Genomic DNA, 23,961 nt, shown 5'->3' on the forward strand with positions numbered 1-23,961 from the left:
CCACAAATTCCTCATGTTATTCTCGTGTTATGTTAAATAACATTTTCCCAATAAATTTATAAATTAGGTGTGTACACACTCTAATCAAACAAATCTTTTTTAATATTTCTTAAAATACAAAATTAAGAAATTGCTAATCTAAAGAGATATCTGTGATTTATTTAAATTATCACAATGCCTACAATTGGAGTTAAGCGTGATCTGCTCTTTGATGCACTCGGCAAGAAATACAGTAAGTTGACCGGCAGCAGTCCACGTGGATTTTCAATTTTAATGCTTGATCCTTTCACTAGCCGATGACGAGTTCCAAGAACTGTGTTTCGCCTTCGGCCTGGAGCTGGATGAAGTGGTAAGCAATGGGAGTGTACTATTAAATAATGGATACCATTTCACCATTCAATACATTTAATGCAGACAACAGAGAAGCAAATGCTCACCAAAGAGCAAGGCGATGTTGCGGCAGCAGCGGATGCCAGCGAGGAAATCATTTACAGGATTGATATACCGGCTAATCGGTATGATTTGCTTTGCTTGGAAGGATTGGTTACGGCTCTGCGAGTCTTTCAGGGCAAGTGAGTACAAAAACGACTACCCAAAAATTCCATTATTCATAAAACAAATTAATACTATAGAGTGAAGCCACCTAAGTTTGAGTTTGTGGAACCGGCGCAACGCCAAGTGCTGAAAATCAACCCTTCCACAGCGCAAATTCGTCCGTTTGCTGTGGCCGCAGTGCTGCGAAATGTTACTTTTACGCAGGACTCCTATAATAGCTTTATCGATCTGCAGGATAAGCTGCATCAGAATATTTGCCGCAAACGTACTTTGGTCGCCATTGGGACTCACGATCTGGATACCATAAAAGGACCCTTCAGTTATGAGGCCCTGCCACCGGAGCAAATCAAATTTGTTCCGTTAAACCAAACACAAGAGCTGAACGGTGTTCAACTCATGAACTTTTATGCCACGCACGCACAGCTGAAACAATATTTGCCCATCATACGCGATTCACCTGTTTACCCAGTGATTTACGATGCCAATCGTGTGGTTCTGTCGCTGCCACCAATTATCAACGGAGATCACTCGAAAATTTCGCTAAAAACCAAAAATGTCTTCATCGAATGCACTGCCACAGATTTGACCAAAGCCAAGGTTGTGCTGGACACGATTGTATGCCTCTTCTCCGAGCACTGCGCTAAGAAGTTCACTGTCGAGCCATGTGATGTGGTACAAACTGATGGTACTACCATCATTTCCTATCCAGAGCTGGCCGTGCGCACAGAGCGTATATCAGTGAAGCGAGCCAACGCATACATTGGCATCAACGAACCGGCCAACAAGCTGGCGGACATGCTGACACGTATGTATCTGGAAACTGAGGTTGATGCCAAGGATGGCGACTCACTAAACGTGAAGATTCCACCAACGCGCCATGATGTCATACATGCCTGCGATGTCTACGAGGACATTGCCATTGCCTTTGGCTACAATAACATCAAGAAATCATTGCCAGCCTTTATGCAAATAGCCAAACAGTTTCCACTTAACAAACTTACGGAGCAGCTGCGCGAACAGGTGGCACAGGCTGGCTTCACGGAGGCTCTCACTTTCACGCTTTGCTCACGCGACGACATAGCGCTCAAGCTGAACAAAAAGATCGAAGCCCTGCCTGCTGTCCATATAGGTAATCCCAAGACATTGGAATTCCAAGTGGTGCGCACCACCCTGCTGCCGGGCCTGTTAAAAACTCTGGTGGCAAATCGTAAGATGCCGCTGCCAATGAAACTGTTCGAGATTAGCGATGTGGTGCTGGCTGACGAAGCTGCAGAGGTTGGTGCTCGCAACGAGCGACGTCTGTGTGCGGTTAACTGCAACAAGAGCGCCGGATTCGAGGTGGTTCACGGGCTGCTGGATCGTGTCATGCAGGTGCTCTCTGTGCCCTGGAAGACAGGCGGCGCCGACAAAGGCTACTATCTCCAGGCAACTGAAGGTGAGAATTTAACAGAAACTTGATGCTCAAAAACTAACTCGTATCCACTTGCTCGGAACAGATCCCAGCTACTTCCCCGGGCGGTGCGCGAATGTCATGTACAACGACGCCGTCATCGGCAGAATTGGAGTGCTGCATCCAAGCGTGCTTCAGGCCTTCGACTTAACAACTCCCTGTTCAGCGGTTGAGTTCACTATTGAGCCATTCGTATAAAAGGCTCCCGTTAATAACAATTTAACTGTTCAAAGCTTTCTAAAAGTCATAATAAATGGTCACAAAACCCAGCAAACAAAAAAAAAGTCGTGTATTTTTTATTTATGCTGTTTAATGTTCTTATATTTTTCCTTCAATACAATAATAATTATAAGAGTAATAATAATCCGTATAGTATGTATGTATATCATATATGTATGTAGTTTTTTTTTTTTTATTATATTTTTAGTTTTTGTTTTCTGCATGCATACTTCAAAATAATTCATATTTGAAGTACTTTGTGTGTATTTTTAAATTTTAAATTAATAAATCTATGAATTTCATTTTTCATATTTTTTTTTCGCATGAAAAAAATCTATATTATTCTGCTTTGCTGTCGATAAAGAATCTAAATAACGGCTGTTTTCTGCACAAGCAGCTATTTAACTCAGCTTGGCTTTTTTTTTTTTTTTTTTTAATGATCCGCCTGGTGTGTCTGTGTTTGTGTCCATATGTATGCATATGTATTTATGGGTGCGGTGTGTGACATTTTTGTTTGTTTTTCATCAACGAATCTTTGCATTTTGCATTCATTACATAATTTGCTTGCAGCTAAAACAATGTTTGAAACAAAACAAACCAAACAGGCAAAAAAAAAACGTTATATTGATTATTTTCTTTTTTATTCTATTAGATTATTTAGGCTTTAACGCAGTTAAAGGTAATTTCATATCATCGTTTTCATCATTTTGTTTTTGTTTCAATTGTCTGTGTTTGTATGCAAGTGTATAGGCAATGTAGCGCAAACTTGTTTACATACGCACACATGTATATGCGTATGTGGTTTGTCTTTGTGTGTATATATATATATTTTATATATATTATAGATATATATTATTCATTTTACAAAGCAATTACTGCAACACGTCGCGTTTTTGACCAATCAGCGCCCGCGTTGCTCATCATCATTCATCAAGTATTTGTTTTTGTTTTCGTTTGTTTATCAAGTGTATTTTTACATATTTTGTGGGTTTTGTTTTTGTTGTTGTTGTTGTTCTTGTATAGTTTCGTATCCTTTGTGGAAACGCATTCTATGCTAAGTATTGTTGTGCTCTATCTCTAAGACCTTCTACTCGTAGTGTGTCGGATAAGCATTTAAAAGTTGGCAAGCCATTAATCTTTTACGTCGTTTATGCATTTGAAGTTGTTTGTTTTTGTTTTTATCTTTCTTTAAATGGAATATTAAATTGTATGCTTTTGTTTTACGTTTGCTTTACGTTAAGTTAATTAAGCAATTTGAATTTCTACTAGCTACATTTTTAGTATCCGTTCCCTATGAAATCTGACGAGAACCAAAGAATACTCCAAAATTACAACACAAAATGTCAAACAAACAATAAAAATCTAAAATTTTGTTTTTCTCCCTTTGTATAAAGGTGTGTAAGTTTTATGTGTGTGTATGTGTGTGTAATTTGTTCTTAGCTAAATACGTAAGTAATTTGTATGTATTTGCTTCATTTTTTTTCGTAGAATTTTCGCAAAATGTTTTAACAGTTTAGTGTAGGTAGTTGTAAGTATTTGTTTAATCTGTTTAATGCTTATGCATGTGTAATTTATAGCATTTAAGTAATTTTGCTGTTATTGTTGCTGCAAGCGTATCTTATTGCTTTTAGTATCGTTTTTCTCTTTTTTTTTTACGCAGTCTGCGGCTCTAGCTAGGACCTAAGAACAAGTTCAACCTGTCGCCTTATCAAGAAGTTGATTTTGTTTTAAAACAAAGAAAGTGCGCGCCTAGATTTACAGTTTAAATGTTCAAAACGAGATGTTTTTATTATATAATATTAACTACGCATGTATGTATGTATATCCACATGTATGTGTAAGTGTGTGTTTGTGTAGATGCTCGTTAAATGTGTTCAAATTTCTCAAATTTCATTTTAATTATAATTTTCATTTCATATGACTGAGTAGAACTAGCTTAAAATTAAATGTGTGTTGGATTTATCTTCATCACATTTTTTTCGACCAATTTAGCGCTTGGAAATAATATAAGTATACATTTGTTTACTTCAGGAAATATCAAATTATTCAAATTACATTTAAAATAAATAATATATAATTTTTCTAGGATTGCTGTATATCGGGTGTATATATATATATACATATATATATACATATATATATCATTATATATACATATTTATATATACATACATATATATATATATATTCGTGTGTGTATTCAGTAGATGTACGAGCCTGTTCTGCGAGTGTATGGGAGAGAGAGTGTGTGTGTAAGGGCAGGAGGAAATTTATTATGAGCCTGTTCTTGTTGTACTAATCGTACGTTTTTTTTGCCAAACCAAGTTACCTGTAAATTTAAATAGTTGCTCGACGTAATGAAAACTTAAATTGTAAACTAGTAATTAACGAGGCCAAGGGGTTTCTATGCTCCACTGATTTTAAAAGTGTAATTTTGTGTATACCTATGGGTGGGGGCGTGTAGCTGTACGTGTGTGTGTACTGTATCTAGTGAGAGTATGAAGTGTTTTAGTCCGTGCAGTCGCCCAGAAAATATGAAAAACAATCGAGCCATCCATTTTCACATTTTCACGACGACTTTGCCCGGCATTGTATTGTTGTGCATTCCTTTCATGTGTATTGGCAACGACTTTTCCTTGTTTTATATATAGTCCAATCCGATAAGATTTGATCAGATGCAACCCGATCTGACCAAGTTTGTTGCAGCATGCTAGCCCGATGTCCATTCACTGGCCGCTGCTTCCTTTTCGCTGGCGCATCAATTTGACCAGTTTGTGGTATAGTTTGCCCAGGGCTGCTGTATATATATAAATATACAGAAACCCAATCAGAATGAAATTGGCTGACTTAGGATGGTTACACTTACGTGTTTATCATGGTGTTCCCAGGGCTCCACCTTGTTGGGCAAATGCGAGGACACATCGTCCGCGCCGTGGGCGAAGTGCTGAAAGACGTACGACGGCGGTATTAGATTAACGTGCTGTTGTTGCTGCTGCGGAGGTGGCGGTGGCGGCTGCTGTGGCATGTTATGATAATCCATAGGCATCTAAATGATGGTAACAATTAATTAACAGTTATTTATTATTATTTTGGTATTCGATTGTTTTGTGAAGAATATCTTACGTTCATCGGCTCGTGCTGCGGATAAGGCCCATTGTTATATGGCCTATACTGCTGCTTCAGCCAATTGGGTGGTTGCTGCGGTTGCTGTTGCTGCTGTAAGCCTGGTGGCTGCGCCTTGTGCTCATTCGCCCACGGCACATGCATATTTACCAGAGTCTCATCCATGTTAAGCGCCGTTGCGGCCACATTGTAGTTGTTATACTTCCATGAGGCTGCTGCGCGCTCGGTGCCAATGGGGCGCGGCATCTTGCGTATGTCATCATGGTTGGGTGACATGGCAGATGGTGAGCTCAAGCCAGCTAGGCCGCCGCCATTCTCCAAATGCAGCATGTCGCGTCCACTGTAAGCTGGATACTCTAAGGCGCCGCCATACCACCGCTGCTGTGCCACAGCAGCTGCACCGCCGACGGGCTGCTGGCGTGCGCCAGGCGCCTGTCGGCCCTGATTGGCAAACATATTGGACTGTTGTGCGTTCGGCGCCTGGTTGTTTCCACTAGGTTGTTGCTGTGGCGGCGCCTTGTTGCCTTGACCGAAGACAGTCGCCCGCGGATTCAGTCGCATGATGCCATCGACCATATGGTGGAGACTTGAGGGCTCCATTGGATAGTTATGCGGCTGCTGAGGCGTCCCCACTTTGTCATAAAGACGCTGCAGACGCTGCATGTCCTGAACCTGCCGATCAATTATTGCTGCATTGGCTATTGCAGCCGCTGCTGCTAAGGCGGGCACCGTTCCAAAATTCCCGCCGGTTGTAGGTTCTGGTGCAGATTGCATTTGCATAGGAATCGAAGGCCTCTGAATTGGTGCTGTTGGGGGCTTGATGACGCCAGGCGAGTGAGCGGCTGTCGCATTATTGTTATCACCGTGACTCTGGGTGCCATTGACAGTTACCACTCCCGATGAAGCAACTCCGTTGGCGCCTGCCGTAGGCTCGGCCACCAATGGTGATCTGGCTGCTGTTGCGCTGACCCCAGCTCCACTGGTGATTATGTTGAGCGCTTGCTGCACGCTCTGTTGGCTGCTCGGAGGCTGCTGTTGCATTGGCATCGCTGCATTGCCCACCGGTGGCGAGGTTGAATGATTCGAGGAGGCTTTTGAGCTGCCCACAGGAGAGCTGAGTATGTTGCGATTGTAGCCCGGCGCCTTGGAGGCATCAGCCTGTGGCAACACATCGCCCACCATGGCATTCAAGCCGCAGCCAGTAGCATTACCTGTGCCGGCTGCAGCACCGCCCGCATTTCCATCCACAGCCAGTTTACCCCACTGCGATTGCTGGTAATCGCTGAACAGGGAATAAGCACTGGACAGTTTCGCAGCCAGTTGAGCACTGAAGCTATCGGCAGCCATCATATCGTTCAACACGTTCGTATTGATGACCAAATTCTGTTGGTTGGTGTTCGCTTGAGTTGGCTGCTGCTGATGCACTTGTTGTTGTTGGAGCTGATGCAGTTGAGACGACTGCTGCTGCTGCTGCTGTTGTGGCAATTGTTGCTGTTGCTGTTGGTTCTGCTGCTGCTGTTGCTGTTGTTGTTGCTGCTGCTGCTGCAGATTCTGTGGTACGGGCGAGGTAATTCGCTTGTTGGGTGGCGCAATGGGCGTCACTGCATGAGGCTTGCCATTGTTGTTGCTAGCATTATTATTATTGTTGTTGCTGTTGTTGCTGTTGTTGCTGTTGTTACTGTTGTTGGCTGCAGCGGCCGCTGCGGCAGCATTAACGGCGGCCACATCGGCCACGTTGAAGGTGCCAATTGGTCCAGCCAATGTGTTGTTGTTACTGTTGCCCAGCTGCGAAATAGCTGCAGCTGCGCCGCCCACAGGCTTGCCACGCCCGAAAGGCGCAACAACCACACCACCACTGCTGCGTCCACTGATGTTGCCGACACTGCCAGATGCATCCAGTTTCTTGGGCGACTGTGCTGCACTTGGCGCCACCTTCATGGCAAAGCTTTGTGTGGACTTGCCTTGTGCTGCAGCAGAGCTCTTCTGATTAGTAAACGAAGTTATTAACTTGAGCGTGTTGCCATTTTCCTGTTTTGTTTTCGAAGATGATGTGGATGCCACGCCGTTGGAGGTGGACGAAGTGGATGCACCTCCACGCGCAGATTGCGGCTGGGTACTACTGTATGCCCGGCTGCTCTGGCCCCGCGTTGAGCTGGACGCCTTGCCGCCTGCGGCATTCGACTTGGATGCACCACCGCGTGCACTTGACGCTTTAGCACCACTGGCAGACGCCTGTTGCAATTGCTTGGCATTTTGGCCTTGAGCGCTACTATAAGCGACGGCCGGCGTTGAGCTTGCCGAGGAGCTCGACGATGTGGATGTTGTAGATGCAGCAGAGGAATAGTTACCCGTAGCCGTTGTACTCGATACAGTCACAGCAGCCGTCCGATTATCCCAAGTGCCAACAGACATTTGAGCGGCTCCGCTGCTGCTAGTTGCAGTCACCGGTGGCACTGTGCTGCCGGCCTTAATGCTGCTGTTGATGCGTGGCAACATCTGCAAGATGTCTACGTCGGGATCCTTGATAAGCGACACGATCAGCAGATGCGCCTGCTTGGTGGCGTCGGCCAAGCCCTTAATGGTAATGCTGCGCTCCGACTGATTTTTACCCTGTTTCTCAACCTCGATGTGAGCGCCCGTTTTGGCACGAATTGCATTTATGTTGCTCCCGGCGCGTCCAATTACCCGTGATATGGCATTCACCGGTACCTGAACCTTCTTGCAGGTCATCTCTGGCACAGAGGTGGCCAACGAGCTGGCACTAGAGCTGCTTACCGAGTGATGGTGCTGACCCGCGCTGCCGCTGTTCACGCTGGTTGTCGAATTGTTTGGCGTCAAGTTGGCGCTATTAGCGCCAGCTCCAATCGAGGAAGCACCACCAGCTGCAGAGCTAACAACTGTCATTTGCTGGGCGCTGCTCTTCCGCACAACCTCCTTCCAGCCATCGATTTCGCTGCGTTTGGCCTGAGGAGCAGAGCCAGTCACAGATTTGATTTCCGTTGACTTTCCGCCATCCTTCCGGGTTGCAATATTGCTAACGGACTCATTGCTAACCGGCAGCAGCTTGCTACCCGAACCAGGTGTTTGGGGCTTTGGCGCTGGTATTGTCTCCTTCGGTGCCAGATTTTCCTTCTCTCGCTTGTTGCTAACAGTTTCCTTAGCTGCTTTCTTGCTACTATTGGTAGTAGGAATAACGGCTGCAGGTAAGGTTGCTGCTGCTGATGCGACAACGGGTTCCTCCTTTTTGGTATCCGCCTGGCGCTTTGCTTGCTGACCAGCTGATTGCTGATTGCTACCGGAGGGCACTTTGGAGCTTTCCGTAGTTGTCGCCTTTTTAATCGCAACGCCATTCTTTGCGTTGGGCGTGGACGCCACTGGCGCCGCAGCTGGAGTTGTGGCGGCTGCTTCGCTGCTGGGTGGATTTTGCTGTTGGGATTTATTTTTCTGCTGCTGCTTTTTAGTCTTTTTGGCTGAGGTGTTGCCACTGCCACCGTTGACATTGGCAGTGTCCGCCTGGCTAGACGTGACACGCGCGGCCTTTGTATCGCCACTGGAGCAGGAGCCCTGATCAATGCCTGAATCGCCTTCTTCGCGTGCAGGCGGCGCTTCCTCATCATCCTCCTCCTTGTCAGTGTCGTCGTCCTTCTCATTGTCGCTGGCATCGTCGTCGTCGCCTTGCTGATCGTCGTCTCCAGCGTTCGGTCCATTGCTGACCTGCTGTTGGCGTCTTTTCTCCTCTTTCTTTTCCATTTTCTTCTTCTTCTTGCGCTCACGACGACGTGCAGCGGCCGCCTTGCGACTCTCCTCGCGCGTACGCTCCAAGTCGAGCTCTTCCAGTAATATGGATGCATTCTTGTTGGCCTTGACCGCCTGTGCTTCTTTAGCGGCTCGCAGAATTTTCATACAATCGTAGCATTTCTCAATCAGCTCCTTGTCGCTAATGGTGCCGATGAAGCGGATCATTTCCTGGTCCGACGGAAACTGGGACACGTACTGTACCATCCATTTCACAATCTTGGTGTGGCCTTTGCGATAAGCAGCCATCAGACAGGAGACGCGCCGATTGTCCTGGGAATCAATGTCTGCATTGTGATTGTACAGCAGCTCTACCACACTCAAGTGACCACCGTGGGCTGCCAGCCATAGAGGCGAGTTGCCCTTCTTGTTCTTCACCTCCACACTGGCACCGCGCGACAGCAACAGTTCCACAAACTTTTGGTGTCCCTTGTCGGCGGCAATAGTGAGTGCCGTATCCCTAGACGTGGGCACAGGCGCCGCGTTTACATCGGCTCCTTTATCGAGCAGTACACGCCCCACTTCGATATAGCCACCAGAAGCGGCCTCCATGAGGGGCGTTAGACCGGTTTTTGCCCGATGCTCGACATTTGCGCGACGATCGAGCAGTAAACTGACCACCTCGTGACGCCCTTGGAAGCAGGCGAGCGTGAGGGCTGTATTGCGATTTGTCTCAATCTGTGCGTTAATATCAGATCCCTGATCCAGAAGAAGCTTAACCGCGGCCGTATGCCCATTCATGGCAGCCAACATTAGCGGTGAGATGCCCAGCTTGCTGCCAGTACGGGAATTGATCTCGGCGCCGTGATTGAGCAGCAGCTTGATGATATTCACATATCCGCCGCTAGCGGCCAAACTCAGTGGAGTATAGTCCGATACATTGCGATGCTCTTTATTTGAGCCAACACCTAGCAGCAGCTCGACAACCTCATAGCGTCCACCTGAGCACGCCAATGATAACGGTGTATCCTTGGTGCGTTCAGATTGCGCTTCCAACTCTGCATTATTCTTGAGGAGAGTTTCCACGACCTTCTCGTGGCCCGCGGTGGCGGCCAATATCAGAGGTGTGAAACCCTTCTTGTCGCGATGCTCGATATTCGCACCTCGACTGATCAATAGCTCAACCAACTCCTCGTGTCCACCAGCGCAAGCCAGCGTTAAAGCCGTATCATGATTGGACTCCGTTTCCGAGTCAATCTCAATTGTTTTATCAACGGCTGCAGCGGCAGCAACAGCCAGTTGATTTTGTAGTTGAGCCTGTTGCTGGGCTGCCGCCGCTGCTGCTGCTGCAGCTGCTGCCGCCGCCGTTGCTGTTGTCACCGGCTGCTGATGTTGATTGGTGTTGACTGTTCAAGAGAATATTATACAATTAACAGAGTGTGTTGGCGGTGGTTAGCCCCATATTATATTTACCTTGACTACCAGCTGGTGTTTGACGAAATCCAGAACAGCGTCGATCCTTTCGAGATTGCTTGTCAATTGCCTTCTTGGCAATGCCCCCGGGCATTGATTTGGTTGCACCAGTTGCTGCACCCACTGCCGGTGCATTAGGCGTAGACATTGGCCAAATTGATAGCTCATTTTGCTGCTGTTGCTGTTGTGGGGTTTGCTGCTGTTGTTGTTGCTGTTGTTGAAGTGCAAACTGAGTGAATTGCTGGGGCACAACAACGGAGCCTGCATGAGTCTGTGTGGACACCTGTAAATTCGAACGAATAAATTTATTATATTGGATCAAGTGATTCTAGTTTACGGACACTTACCTGGTGCTGCACACATGTGGGTGCCTGCATTTGTGGTGGTGGATGCATCAAGAGCTGCTCTTGCAGATTTAAGTGCTTCTGCTTTAGGCTCTGTGATATGGGCATCGCCTGGACTCCAACAACTGAACCGACGGCAGGTGATTGCCGCTGCTGCAGCAGCAACTCTTGCGCCACCTGCTCCAATTCGGTTTGTGTGGGCGGTCGCTGTTGTTGCTGCTGGATTAGTCGCTCGGCGCGTTGCTGGAACATATGCTGTTGCTTTTGCTCACATTGCAGTAACTGTTGTTGATGCAGCTGAAGATCTGTTGGTTGATCAGATATCGGCGGCTGCTGTTGCTGTTGTTGCTGTTGCTGTTGTTGTTGCTGCTGCTGTTGTTGTTGTTGCTGCTGCTGCTGTTGTTGCTGCTGCGGTTGTTGTGTCATGGCCGGCGGCAGTTGGAACAAGAACTGAACTGGCGGTGCGTTTTTGTCCCCGCTCTCCACATTATAGACGAAGTTGGCAGAAGGTTGCTGGAGTTGCTGTTGCTGTTGGCCGGTTGCCGCTGCAACGGCTTTAATAATACGTGCACTCGAGTGTTGCTGTTGCAGCTGTTGCAACTGCTGCTTTAACTCTGGATCCCCTTCCAATGTAACTTGCTGCTGTTGATGCTGCAGCTGAAACTCGGCATTATTGGGCAGTGTTGAGTGAATCTGCTGCTGCTGCTGCGGCTGTGTGGCAACACCAGCTGCCGCACTATCTGCAGAGAACGGTAGTAATGCAACTGATGTCTGTTGGTGCTGTCGAGAATTAAACATAATCCACATATTAATTTCAACAGTTAATCATCGCTAATCATGCAGCCTTACCTGCATATTCTGCATATCATCAGCGTCAAGCAAACGCTGTTGCAGTGCTTGCTGCGCCTGGATAGGATAGTCCAGAAGAACGAGATTCGCCTGACGCTGCTGTTGCGCATCCGCTGCAGCGGCTGCTGCTGCCAATAGCTGCTCCTGTCCACTCCACTTGCCAGACGACTGAGACCAATGGCCGGAGAATCTGCCCTTGCACATCTGATTAAGGCTGAACTCTGCGAGTTCTGGACATTGCAGATTGCTGGCCAGTTCCTACAAAATACCAAGTTGAAAGCAGATTTAGTCATCACATTTGCAAACACAGGATATAAAATGTCTCATTACCAGGAATATGTCCTCCATTTCACCAGTTATTTCATATTGTCCTCCATCGGCTCCATCGCTGGCAAAATGCTCGAGGCCAGCGTAAAGCTCCCCTGCTGCAGCCGCAGGTGTTCCATCAACTGTTGTCATTAATTCAATTCAGATTCGTTACACAATTGTTGTATAAAATTATTTGGTAGCACTTACCACACTGCTCAGCGTTCTGCTGTTGTTGGCTATGAGCCTTGGCATGCACTGCTGCTGCCAGCTGTTGCTGGAGGAGACTGTTCAGAGCAGCATTGTTAACGGCCGTTGCCTTAAGGGGAAGCATATGTATTAGCTCAGAATTGGGCAAATCCTGACGAAAATCGCATAATGATAAGTTCTCCAGTCTTGTTGACATTTTGCGTAATTTTGGTCGCAGAGCTGCCCCACTTTTCGAGTTGCTATCGTTCTGATCGCCGACGGCAACATTGACATCCAAAAAGAACTCATCATCGTCTTCGTCATCGTCATCGCCTCCGTCGTCATCATCGTTGCCATCATCTTCGTCTATGTAGTCAACTTCAGCATCCGCATCATCATCATCGTAGTTCAGCTTATCAATTTCGCCGCTCTGGGTGTCCGGATCATCTTCATCATCATCATCGTCATCATCTACGACCTCCTCCTCTATTATAGTATCCGTCAGCTCAATAGGTTCTGGTGGCAAGGTATTTTCTTCGCCGTCAGCCTCGCCTTCCTCACTTTCGATGTCGGTGACAATTTCATCGAGTTCCTTATTTGTCGCTGTTACCTGGGCGGCCATGGCTGCTGCGGAGCAGAGTGTTGCCAGATTCTTCATTTCAGCCCGGTTCTCAACCCGCTCCATATTTGGCGACATGATCGTCTCCTCCATTTCGGGCGGCGTTTCAGTGGGTGACTTGGGCTGTTCGCCAAAAAAATTGTGCATCTGCCAGCCCTCTTTGAAGAACTTTAACTGCGAAGCACTGGCCAGCTTGTCATTGAACCGGACCAAGGAATGAGCGTTCATTGACTCATTAACCGCCGTTTCAAGCAGACCTCGAAAGTCCTCCATTGCAGACTTTTGATGCAGCACTTCACTGCTGGCACCTTCCATGGGCGGTTGCTGTTCGGCAAAGCTGTTGCCGCCACATCCGGTTGGGGAAGCCATCGGTGAGGCCGGAGAATTTGAGTAGTCCACAAGAGACGCGGCACGCTGCTGATGATGATGCAACTGCAGATGTTGCTGGAATTTTAACTGCGTCTGCTGCATTTGTTGTTGCAATTGAAGTTCCTTTTGCTGTTGCAATTGCTATTATTTGTAAAAAGAGTTCATTGGGTAAGTGTAAGTTTCTAAGCAACATGTAATTTGTATGAAAACAAAAAATAAACTAAACCACAATCAATTTTCAAAAACGATCAATTTGCTTTTGTTTTTGTTGTGCTTCGGTTGACATGATATAGACTAATTAAATATTTGTACTAATGCTTACCAAATTGTTGAAGAAGGAGACCATTTGATTCTGGCCCGGCTGTCCAGTTGCTGTAGATGCACGCGCTGCTAATGTGGCCGCCTGCTTACGATTGTTCTTATTGCTGGCTTTGACCTTGGGTCGATCGCTAATTGCGGTGCTCTGCAGCACTTCCGAGGAGTGGGTAATGGCGCCAGAGCCACTGGTATTGAGCTGGTCGAATAAATTCATTGCATACATTAATAATGAACACAATTATACTATAAATTATCTCGTTCTTACCGCTGGAATTTGAGAGCCATTTTCGCTCGCATTGAGTGTATTCTGAGTGCTATCACTGGCTGCGGCAACTAAAAGTGAAATAGATTGTTAAGCATATGGTATTTGTGGCATAGGTCCGTTTACCTTTACCTTTTTGACTTGTTTCCAATGTTGCATCGCTGCCATCGTTACCATCGCCGGGCGTATCAAAGCCCCGCCTTCTCTGCAAACGCGATTCATCTGCAGAACAGACTAATATCTGATCGTGCTGCTGCGTCTCGTCTTCGCCCAGCGGTTGTGAGCGTATTTGCTGAGAAATCTGTTCCAGTGGCAAATCAATTCCCTCCAGTGGCGAGTCAGTTGTTTTCTCGCATAAGACCTGCTGACGATTCTTGCGCGACCCAAGTCCCTTGAGCTTTGGTTGCTGTTGTTGTTGCTGCTGCGGTACGGGTTGCTGGCAAACGGTGTGCAAGAGAACAGGTGGCGCTGGTGGAGCCTTTTGTGGAGGTGTTAGGGAGTTGATGTGGTCCATGTCATAGTGCTTGCAGGGCACTAGCTGGGCACCAGTTGGCGGCAGTGTCGTTTGCTGATGTTGCTCGAATCCCGGCTGCAAGTGAAACAGCCGTGATTTGGCAATAAGGCCTTCCTGCTGTTGTGCGCTCAGCGTGGTCAAATCAATGCCACCGCCACCGGCGCCACCCATTGTAGAGACGTATTCCTCTGTCGCTGACGCGTCGGTAATGCTAGCAGCAGAGGCCGCCGTCAGCTGAAGCTCACCGGCATCCAGAAAATCACCAGTTCCCAGGGCCACAATATTGCTAGGGGCATTTCCGGTGAATTGCTGCTGATATAACAGTTGCTGGTTGTTGGCACGTGCTGCCTCGGACACCTCGTGCAGGCCAGGAGGGGCATTCAACTGTTGCATCTGCATCTGGTGCTGTATCTGCTGCTGCAGCAACTTTTGCTGACGCATGTGATTAACTGACTGCGCGCTTGTGCCGGGAGACAGTTCTGTGGGTGAAATATGGGGGTAGCGAAAGAGCAGCTCCACAACACGTGTGTGACCACCCTTAGAGGCCTCGATCAGCATAGTGCTGTTATCCTTGAGCTTGTGAAAGGGATCAGCACCGTTTTTGAGCAGCAATTCAACCACTGACTGATGCCCACCAGCACACGCCAGCGAAAGCGGAGTGTGATCATTGCTGGTCGTCTGCTTGTTTACATTGGCGCCTTTTTGAATAAGGAATTTTACGGTGCACAAATGACCGGCACGACAAGCCTTCATAAGCGGGGTTCGCCCGCCTTCCGACTCGTGCTCCAGTTCGGCACCATACGACAAGAGCACACCGGCAGCATCCGTATGCCCGTTCTCGCAGGCATGAGTTAGTGCTGTATCTCCGGTTTGCGTCTCCGCATGAACGTTTGCCTTGTTCTGCAGCAGGAATCGCACCAAATCGGTGTGACCTTCCTGTGCGGCTTCCATGAGGGGCGTGGAGGCGCCGAGCTCTAAATTAGCGCCTCCGTTTATTAGGAAAGCGGCCACTTCACTAAAACCACCACAACAGGCAAGTGTAAGAGCCGTTTCCTGGGTTTCCTCAGTGGTGGCATTAATATTGGCTCCCTTGGCAAGCAGCAGAGCCACCATTTCCTCATGTCCTTCGCGTGCCGCCTCCATCAGAGGTGTGTAGCCCTCATCGTTGACTTCCTCAATGTTGGCACCGCGCTCAATTAACAGCGTTGCAAGCTCCACATGACCACCACAGGCAGCCAGCGTAAGCGGAGACTCAAATGAATCAGTTGGCATGTTAACTTGCGCTCCAGAGTCTAACAACAAGCGCGCCACCTCTACGTGTCCATCCATTGAAGCCTCCATTAGTGCCGTGTGCATCTCATCGGTTTTATGCTCCTGATCTGCGCCAGCTTGTAACAGAAAGCGTACCATATCTAGATGACCCTTATAGCATGCTAGTGTGAGAGCACTTTCCTTAAACTCATTCGAGTGTGTGTTAATGCCGGCACCATGTTCAAGCAGTACCTGCAATATAATTATTTTAAATTAGTCGTTGTATAAATAATACGCATACAAGTACAATGATAACAATTCATGCATCAGATAAGATCAAACTAAATCATTATATTTGCGTTTCAAAATTTCAAAATCAGTAACTCGATTTTCGAAATTGGCCCACAAAATAATCAAATCTCGGATTCTAATCACTTGCTATTTTCAACATGTATTTTAAAAATAATAAACATAAATCGAATGTACCAAAATAATTACCTTAGCTACTTCGACGTGACCCGCAGAGGCAGCCTCCATCAACGGCGTATGTCCATTTTCGTTTTGCTCCTCAACGTTAGCGCCATGTTTGAGCAGTACTTTCACAACTTCCACCTGGCCACCAGCACACGCAAACATTAGCGGTGTATTACCAGTTGCACAGTGCGCATTTACATCGGCATTGTGGCTAAGCAGCAGCTTAACAATATCTAAGTGTCCGGCAGAAGCAGCCTCCATTAGTGGTGTAGAGTCTTTTTGTCCTTTGTCCTCGACTTGGGCAGCTGACATAGCTAGCAGAACCTATTTTGAAGAAGATTTCCAGTTGTTTAGATTATTGACAACGCTTAAATGCCTTTAAACAAAATTCAAGTTCAACCATAATTCGCGCTCTTCTTGATACTAAAATAATTCTACTGACTCTTAGTTTTTTTTTTATGGCGCAGCTGTTTCTAGTACCTTATCGAGTTATCGATAGTTTGACGACATAAAATTACAAATCTGTTGAATATGATGTTGCCACTAACACAATAGCAATGATATTGCCACACAGCGTGATCAGGAAGATCTTTAACTAACCGATTTTATATTAATTTCAAAAGCTTATGATTCTTGGAATAATGCAAGGCAGTTTATGTTTATATAGGATCTTTCTGTATTTTCTTACATATATCACTTGTTATCATATTTAATACATACCTGTGCTAGCTCATAGTATCCTGCCGAGCAAGCCATCGACAACAACGACTCGCCTTCATCCGTGGACGCAGTTGCTTCGTTCAAGTTACCTTTGCACAGCAACCGTTTCACAGTGTTGACATCATTGTCCGCGCAGGCGTTGACAAGGCTGCGCGAGAAAGCACTACTGTAAATTTCAGTTGAAAGTTACACACCAATTTAGGAAACGTATGCGCACACATCCCCACATGGGATGGCTGCTAATCTATGGCTTTTATTGATGTTACTCACTTCTTGTCGCGTGGACTATTGGCACAGCGCATTTTTGTTAGCGCCTGCTTGGTCTCGTCGATCGCATGCGTAGCGTGCCGGAGAACGGGGGCCTTCTCGTTAGCGGCTGCCTCCAGTAGGGCCGTGAGATTGCTCGACCGCTTGTTGTTGGGCTCAAGCAAGAAGTTCTTAACCTCTGGCGCATCCTCCTCATCATCCTCTTCGTCGATGTCCTCATCGTCGGCATCGTTATCTTGCAGTACGTCTGTTAATTAGACAAAAATATTACATTGACTTTCAATTCATATGGATTTTTTTTGATATGCTTACCTATCTCTTCATCTTCTTCCTCGTCATCACCTTCAGACTCATCTGAATCCTCAGATTCCTCTTCCGTCTCATCATCGTCTTCTCGCGCTTCGCCCTCCTCATGAGGACAGCTATCGTGATCAGACTCGGCTATATCATCCTGAAAACATAAACGTAGCATTTGTATTATTTGTTTGTTCCATTCGGATTAAATATATATATTCGTGCTCATCAGTTAAAAGGTGAGTAAAGAAGGTTGCTGGAACTTGCTGGAAGTAATAAAGGCAGAACTATTCAGTGGAGCACTTAAAGAGCACATTCTTGTTGTCTAAGGCCAGCAATATGTTGCTTTATGTGTTGTTACAGAATCGAAGTGGTGATAGTAGTAGTATTATTGATGGTATTATTATTACTATTACTATTATTATTTTTAACATTAACCCACTTTTTACTTTTGGGTTAAATAAATTTGCGGTTAGCCTTAAAGCCAAAAATATAAATGTAGTTCGTAAATTGTAAATTGTGTTGGCCGAATAATTATTTCCAACCAATTTTGGCTCAACGCCTTCAAATCAGTAAGTTAAATTTGATTGATTTGGTTTAGTTTGGGGTAAGTATGGCTAATTATCGAAATTTGCAGTTATCGAACAATAAATTGCTAACTAGATTTGCTGCGCTTCGATTATGGTTGTTTTTAGAGGCACTTATAACGCGAAACTTACCAGGAGATCTGGCCTTAAACACAAGAATGCCAATAGGATCTACAAATAAAGAGAAACGTAAGAGACGTACATAAATAATAAAAATAACTGAAGCGAATGAAAATGCATGTATATTGTTAATTAATAACCAGCACAATATTGCATTGACGCTTGGCGTTTTGATATTTGTTTAGGTTGAACGCAACGAAACACAAATATTGATATTACTTGAATAAAGGACTGGAACACAAAGTCCATGGTGGTTATTGCACGCCGTACCAAATCTTTAACTGAAGCACGACGCATTATATTATCAAAAAATGACGATTGAACCATTCTTGGGTGATATGAGTAGTTGTCAGATATTAAATGCAATTAGAACAAGAATTTTTTGAGTTATTTTAATTGTCAAAGATCTGGAAATATGATTATATTTACAAAGCGTACTATTAGACTGAATTTTAATTTACCCTAGCACACACACTCAAGGTTTGTTCAATAGAAGTTTCGATTTCCTTTTCCTATCTCTTCTTTATACACACATATGTATGCATGTGTAGAAATTAGTTTGAAAATTTGCGGCGAATCTTCTTACAGCCAGAGTTGCCAGATACCGATGTGGCAGTGGCAGCACAAATAATAAGGAAAACAAAAAACAAAACCAAGAAATTATTATTGCCAGTGTGCTTTTTGCTATCATTCATTACCATTTCCATTTTATTTCGTTTAAACGTCAAACACATGCAAAATTAAATACTTGTATTGGGCTGTGTGTGTGTGCGTATGCGTATGGTGGCCAGCTTGCTGGTTTTTTATTACAAATTTGCAAGTCAAAGGAGAGAGGCAAAGAAACGGTTTCTTTGGAATTTTAAAAATCGCATGAGTCATTTCCATTCAGTGCACTGTGATAGCATATATGTATATGTATGTATATATATTGATATTATATACTAAGTATTTGTAAATATACTTATGTATATTGAATAAACGTGCAAAATTTAGGGGAAATTATGCCTTAATTATGAATCGAACCTACATACATAAATACCTAAATAGTATACGTATGCTCAAATGATAATAATTATTGAACGTAACCTTTAATGATCGAATACTACGGTATTAATTACATACAAATAAATAACACACGTAAAAGTATTTAGAGAATATATGTATGTATATAAAGAGAACCTAAACGAGTTCAATCGCCGCCTCTGCCACGACATGCTTTTTTTTTTTTTTTTTTTTGTTTCTCGTGCGTTTTTCTCTGCTTGTTTCGGGCGTTGGAGTGCGTGTGTTTGTATGTAGATATGTATGTATAACGTGTGAATCGTCTGTGCATTTTTTTTTTTGCGGAAATTATAAATAGTTATTTATTTTGCACCTACAAATTATATATTGACCTTTCTCAAACATTTTTTTAATGGAGATTGTAATTTTTAAGCATAACTCTTAAACTTATATTATTTATTTATATTAAAATGTTTTGCATGGCTGAATTTTTTTTTTCTTGTTTATTTATTTGTATATATTTTTTTTGCAGTTTTGCACCATTGCTCTTCACACACGATTTCACTCGCCAAAAACAACAAAAGCAGCAGTCGCTTGGTGTTGCCAGACTATTTAAACGCTGTCAAATTAACCTGCAACAGCAACGGGGAGCCCAACACGAAACGGAATAACAAACAACAACCAAACTGAATGTAATTCATTAATAAACAACTGCGAGATAGTGAAATATATTTATATGAATTATTTTTATAAAAACGGTATAAATACTTCGCGATTCATTTTTAAATCCTAAAGAATTGGCTAATGACCTTTCGGGCTAAGTGGGCAACAATTTCATTTATATATGCATATGTATCGGTGCATGTACACGCTGTGCTATATCCACAAAAGGCCAGACAAAGAAATACATACACACACATACATAAATGCAAACCAGGCAGCTGCACAGCTGATTTTTGTATGCATGTATTTACACAAAATACGAATAAACGAATATAATTCACAAAGCACCGCACAGTGAAGAAAAACGTCTAAAATCGAGTCATAACGAATTGTTACTTGAAACGGGTTTTACAGCATTAACAAAGAGAGAAAGAGAGAGAGTGAGAGATCGGAAGGCGGATTTATCAATTTAATTCGAAAAGGTTGTAGTTGTGTATATATGCGAGAATCTGCTTAGATAAAATCTATAGGAAATCATTAGAACGTGTTATATGATAATATATCAAATAAGGCAATATATGTCTGGGTAGACAGGTAGCAGGACAAGAAGAAGAAAATGTATCCTTATTAATGTAAAATATACGAAAATAAACAATATTCTAACTAATGTCAAATTTGTATATTCCTTAATCTACCACAATATAATATCCCAACTTCACTCCCAAAGTAATTTGTTTAATTTAATAGTAAATACAAAGTAGCTCGTATATATGAATCTAATCTTATCACAAATGAATATGATGAACTGTAAAATAATGACGTGTTCTATTCGCCCTAGCTAATAATATATTTGTCTTGATTAAATTTAAGAGAAAACTATACTAAAATATATTAAATTTTGATTTTTTAACATTTTAAAACGGATAAGAATAGTTTCGCTCTAAATCACCTGTTCTGTGATTGATTTTGAGCTCTTTAAATTTGCTACTGGCTTGAACTACTAACTGAACAACCTTCATCTTAAAATCAAAATAGCAACGATTTCAAATATTTACACGTATCAATTAATAATAAATAATTGAGATCAGCTATTAGCTGGATATAAAATATTTTTGTGATTCTTCACACAGACTCACCTCTGAGACAGACTCCTCCTCGGATTCGGAAAGATCTGTGGTGACAGGCTGGGGATAGAACTCGGTATCCGTATCCGTATCCGTTGTGATGATGTTCTGCAAGGCTGAGGAGAATGCATTCACAATGCCCACCGACGACGACAGTGGCGAGGAGTTAGACGATGCGGACGAAGAGGCGGCGGCGGCAGCCGTTCGATTCGCAGCGGCTGCTGCGGCGGCAGCAGCGGCAGCGGCATTCGATATGGCGCCTACATCCTTCAGTTTTTTGAGCACAGCCACAGCTGTAGATTTCGAGCTGCTCGTCTGCGGCGTCAGGCCAAGTCCCACAGCAGCGCCAGCGCCGGCATTGCTATCCGCCGCAGCGGCAGCTGCGCCCATCAGCAACGTCGTCGCTGCAAATTTCAAATGCGCAGAGTCCTTGCTGCTAGCGGCTGAGCCTGGTGCTCCAGACGAAGGCGTTTGCTGCTGTTGTTGTTGCTGCTGCATGACTACCTGCCGCTTGATCGCCGCATATGCAGCGCGCGTCTTCTTGGAGCTGCTGGGCGTAGGAGCGGGCGCGGGAGCTGGAGCGGGCGCAGAGGCGATGGCCGCTCGGAATTTTGCAGCGACAGCGGCTGCTATGGGCGCATTTATTGTTGCCGTTTCACTTGTTGCTGTTGTTATTGTTGTTGTGGTTGCTATTGTTGCTGTTGTGGCGGGCATAGGCGTGGCTGTGGGCGTGGCTGTAGCTGTGGTTGTGGTGCCAGCTGTAACAAATGCAGCCGCAGCTGCAGCCGCATCGCTTTGCGCGTTTGTTTTGCTGGCAGCCGTTTTAGACATTTTGCTGGTGTTATTGTTGTTGTTAGTATTGTTGGCAGTGGCAGTGGCTGTGGCTAACGCGCTGCTTTTGTTGCTGTTCACTTTTAACCTGACACTAGGGTTGCTGTTGTTGTTGCTGCTCTTCAGTTTGGTCAGCTCAGCTGCAGTCGCTGCAGTTGTAGCCTTAGTCAGATCCTTGGCAACAACAGACGCCGCTTCATGCTTCTTCTTGCTATTGTTGCTGCTACTGCTGTTGTTGTTATTGTTGGCGTTGGTGTTCGTGTTCTTGATGTTGTTAGCAATGAGCGCAGCCGCTATAGAGGTTCGGGCGGCTGCGTTTCGCGGACCGGTACAATTCACCTGTCTAACGTTGTTGTTGTTGTTGCTGTTATTCTTCGCTGCTGCGATTCGTTGTGCAGATGCAGCGCTGTTAGCTTTAACTTGGTTTGTTACTGTTACTGTTGTTGTTACTGCACTTGATGTTGTTGCTGTTGCTGCTGTTGGTTTTGCAGTTGTCTTTGCTTTGTTTTTGTTTAAATACGCAGGACGCACGCTATTTAAATTCAAGTTCAAGTCATCGCCATCATGATTTTTCGCATCATTATTCATTTTAGTCTCGATTGGGCTTCCTTTGAAATCAATTCACGCGTGCTTGTCGTGTACAAATACGAATTTTAACAAAATATTAAATAATAAATTACTTCAACGAATTTGACATTTTCAGGTTTTTCAATTTTTTTTTTTTTTTACTTTTTGCCATTGACAAAAACGCCAAACACAATTTCGTGTAATTTTTAAATATTCTTATACAAAGCGTGCTGCGTTTTTATCGATTTTGTTAAGGAATTGAGGTAGATTAGACATATATATATATACATATATGTGAATAAAGGCACACACACAAGCACATTCACATTCATACACACATTCGCACACACTCTCATGCACATGCATAGGGAGATCGAGACCGTATGGCAACGCTGCGCATTCTTTCACTTCTTCAGCATTGCACACTCATTCGTTCGCCGTTGTACATATGTAGTATATGCTCATGCATACATACATACATACACTCATTTAATTTTCCGTTTGCTTAATTCACGATGGTAACATAATAAAAAAAAAAAATATGAAACGCGTAGATAGTCGAGGCAAAGCACAAATTATTTCAAAATATATCTATAAAATATATAAGATTATCCTTGTGGTTGGCCAATCGATGCGCAATTGGCAGATTAGATGCTGACACAGCGTGGTTTTCTGCTTTATATAATCGTGGCATGTACACAAAATAAATGCAAGATACGTGCTGCATTTTAAATTATTTACTATTTATGTATATATTGAATTGCAATATATTATTTATAAAACTTTTTCAACCATTTTCGACTTCGCCCCAAACGAGCGCAGACAAAAAATCACTTTACACATTTTACAGCGAACGAAACCGAGCGAATGTCGCGCCAAAGCGAGATAACAATGCCCAACCAGCCAGTCAGCGACACTCACAGTGTGTGCACAAGCGAGAGGACGCTACTGAGTTGAGCGAAACCACAATCACACGCACGCCAAAGTCGAATAGCAGGCGGACGACGACGAAGGCAAATTAAGCAACTAAGGGAAAATTTTTCTTCGCTGCTATTCCGATGCACTTTATCACTAATTTAACACTGCGTTTGAACATGAAAACATGCACAGCAATAGGGCATATGTTATCCAATAATTTTACAATAGACTCGCGTATTACCGTTGTAAATTTTCGGCCAATAAATAAAATTTTCAGCAACTATAAAATTCACAGTCTGTCATTCACAGTTTCGGATCGCCATATTATTCCCGGATATTGAATTGAACTAGTAGGCAACGTAAGAGATGAATCAGTCGGCTCCTATTGCTTACGCTACGTAATACGTAACGTAAGGGGAATGGTTTATCTGCGTTTTTTAGGATAACTGTAGGATAATAACTTTGAGTTTAGTTTTTAAAATTGTAAATAAATTAAACATACAATTCTCAAAAACGATTAAAATAACTATTTTAAAAATATACTACCATTTATAAAATGATACATATTTGTTTGTAAATAATTTGATTTATGTTTTGTTTTTTACAATTCTATAAAATAATATTTTTATGTTTCTGTAATATTAGATGTATTCAATATAAATAACATACTTCTCTTATATTTCTTATAAATAAATGGCTTTAGCCACTTATCGAAGTTGTCGAAATATAATGAACCCAGGTAAATGAGAAAGAAAACAATTCTTTATCGTTCGTTTTCAAGCTTATCCTTAAAAAAAAATATTATTTAACCATCACTATTT

At 44.0% G+C, this 23,961-nt stretch overlaps 2 protein-coding genes across 7 annotated transcripts; one reads left to right on the forward strand and one right to left on the reverse strand.

Moving 5' to 3' along the window:
• The first annotated feature begins 51 nt into the window (after positions 1–51).
• On the forward strand, positions 52–2,293 carry LOC6572721 (phenylalanine--tRNA ligase beta subunit). Its single transcript, XM_001998791.4, has 5 exons — positions 52–232; positions 294–349; positions 415–572; positions 633–1,990; positions 2,052–2,293. Exons 1-5 carry the CDS (start codon positions 175–177, stop codon positions 2,201–2,203), a joined length of 1,782 nt encoding a protein of 593 aa, XP_001998827.1. The 5' UTR covers positions 52–174; the 3' UTR covers positions 2,204–2,293.
• A 2,178-nt stretch (positions 2,294–4,471) lies between these two features.
• On the reverse strand, positions 4,472–23,487 carry LOC6572720 (ankyrin repeat and KH domain-containing protein mask). Of its 6 annotated transcripts, none has more exons than XM_032728063.2 (18): positions 23,382–23,487; positions 20,837–22,285; positions 18,051–18,089; positions 17,350–17,488; positions 17,041–17,284; positions 16,771–16,918; positions 16,075–16,374; positions 13,944–15,828; positions 13,815–13,882; positions 13,554–13,745; positions 12,265–13,372; positions 12,079–12,197; positions 11,749–12,006; positions 10,903–11,679; positions 10,556–10,838; positions 5,348–10,488; positions 5,091–5,270; positions 4,472–5,021 (listed from the first exon to the last, which is right to left on the reverse strand). In XM_032728063.2, the coding sequence occupies exons 2-18, from the start codon at positions 22,241–22,243 to the stop codon at positions 4,983–4,985; spliced, it is 12,327 nt and encodes a 4,108-aa protein (XP_032583954.1). In that variant the 5' UTR covers positions 22,244–22,285; positions 23,382–23,487; the 3' UTR covers positions 4,472–4,982. The 6 variants fall into 6 exon arrangements, with proteins under 6 accessions (XP_032583954.1, XP_032583952.1, XP_032583953.1 ...); XM_032728061.2 differs by having other exon boundaries at positions 16,771–16,933; XM_032728062.2 differs by having other exon boundaries at positions 4,472–5,018; positions 16,771–16,936.
• Between the last annotated feature and the right edge of the window lie 474 nt (positions 23,488–23,961).

Source organism: Drosophila mojavensis, unplaced genomic scaffold (assembly GCF_018153725.1).
Source record: "Drosophila mojavensis isolate 15081-1352.22 unplaced genomic scaffold, ASM1815372v1 contig_16, whole genome shotgun sequence".
Lineage (NCBI taxonomy): Eukaryota > Metazoa > Arthropoda > Insecta > Diptera > Drosophilidae > Drosophila > Drosophila mojavensis.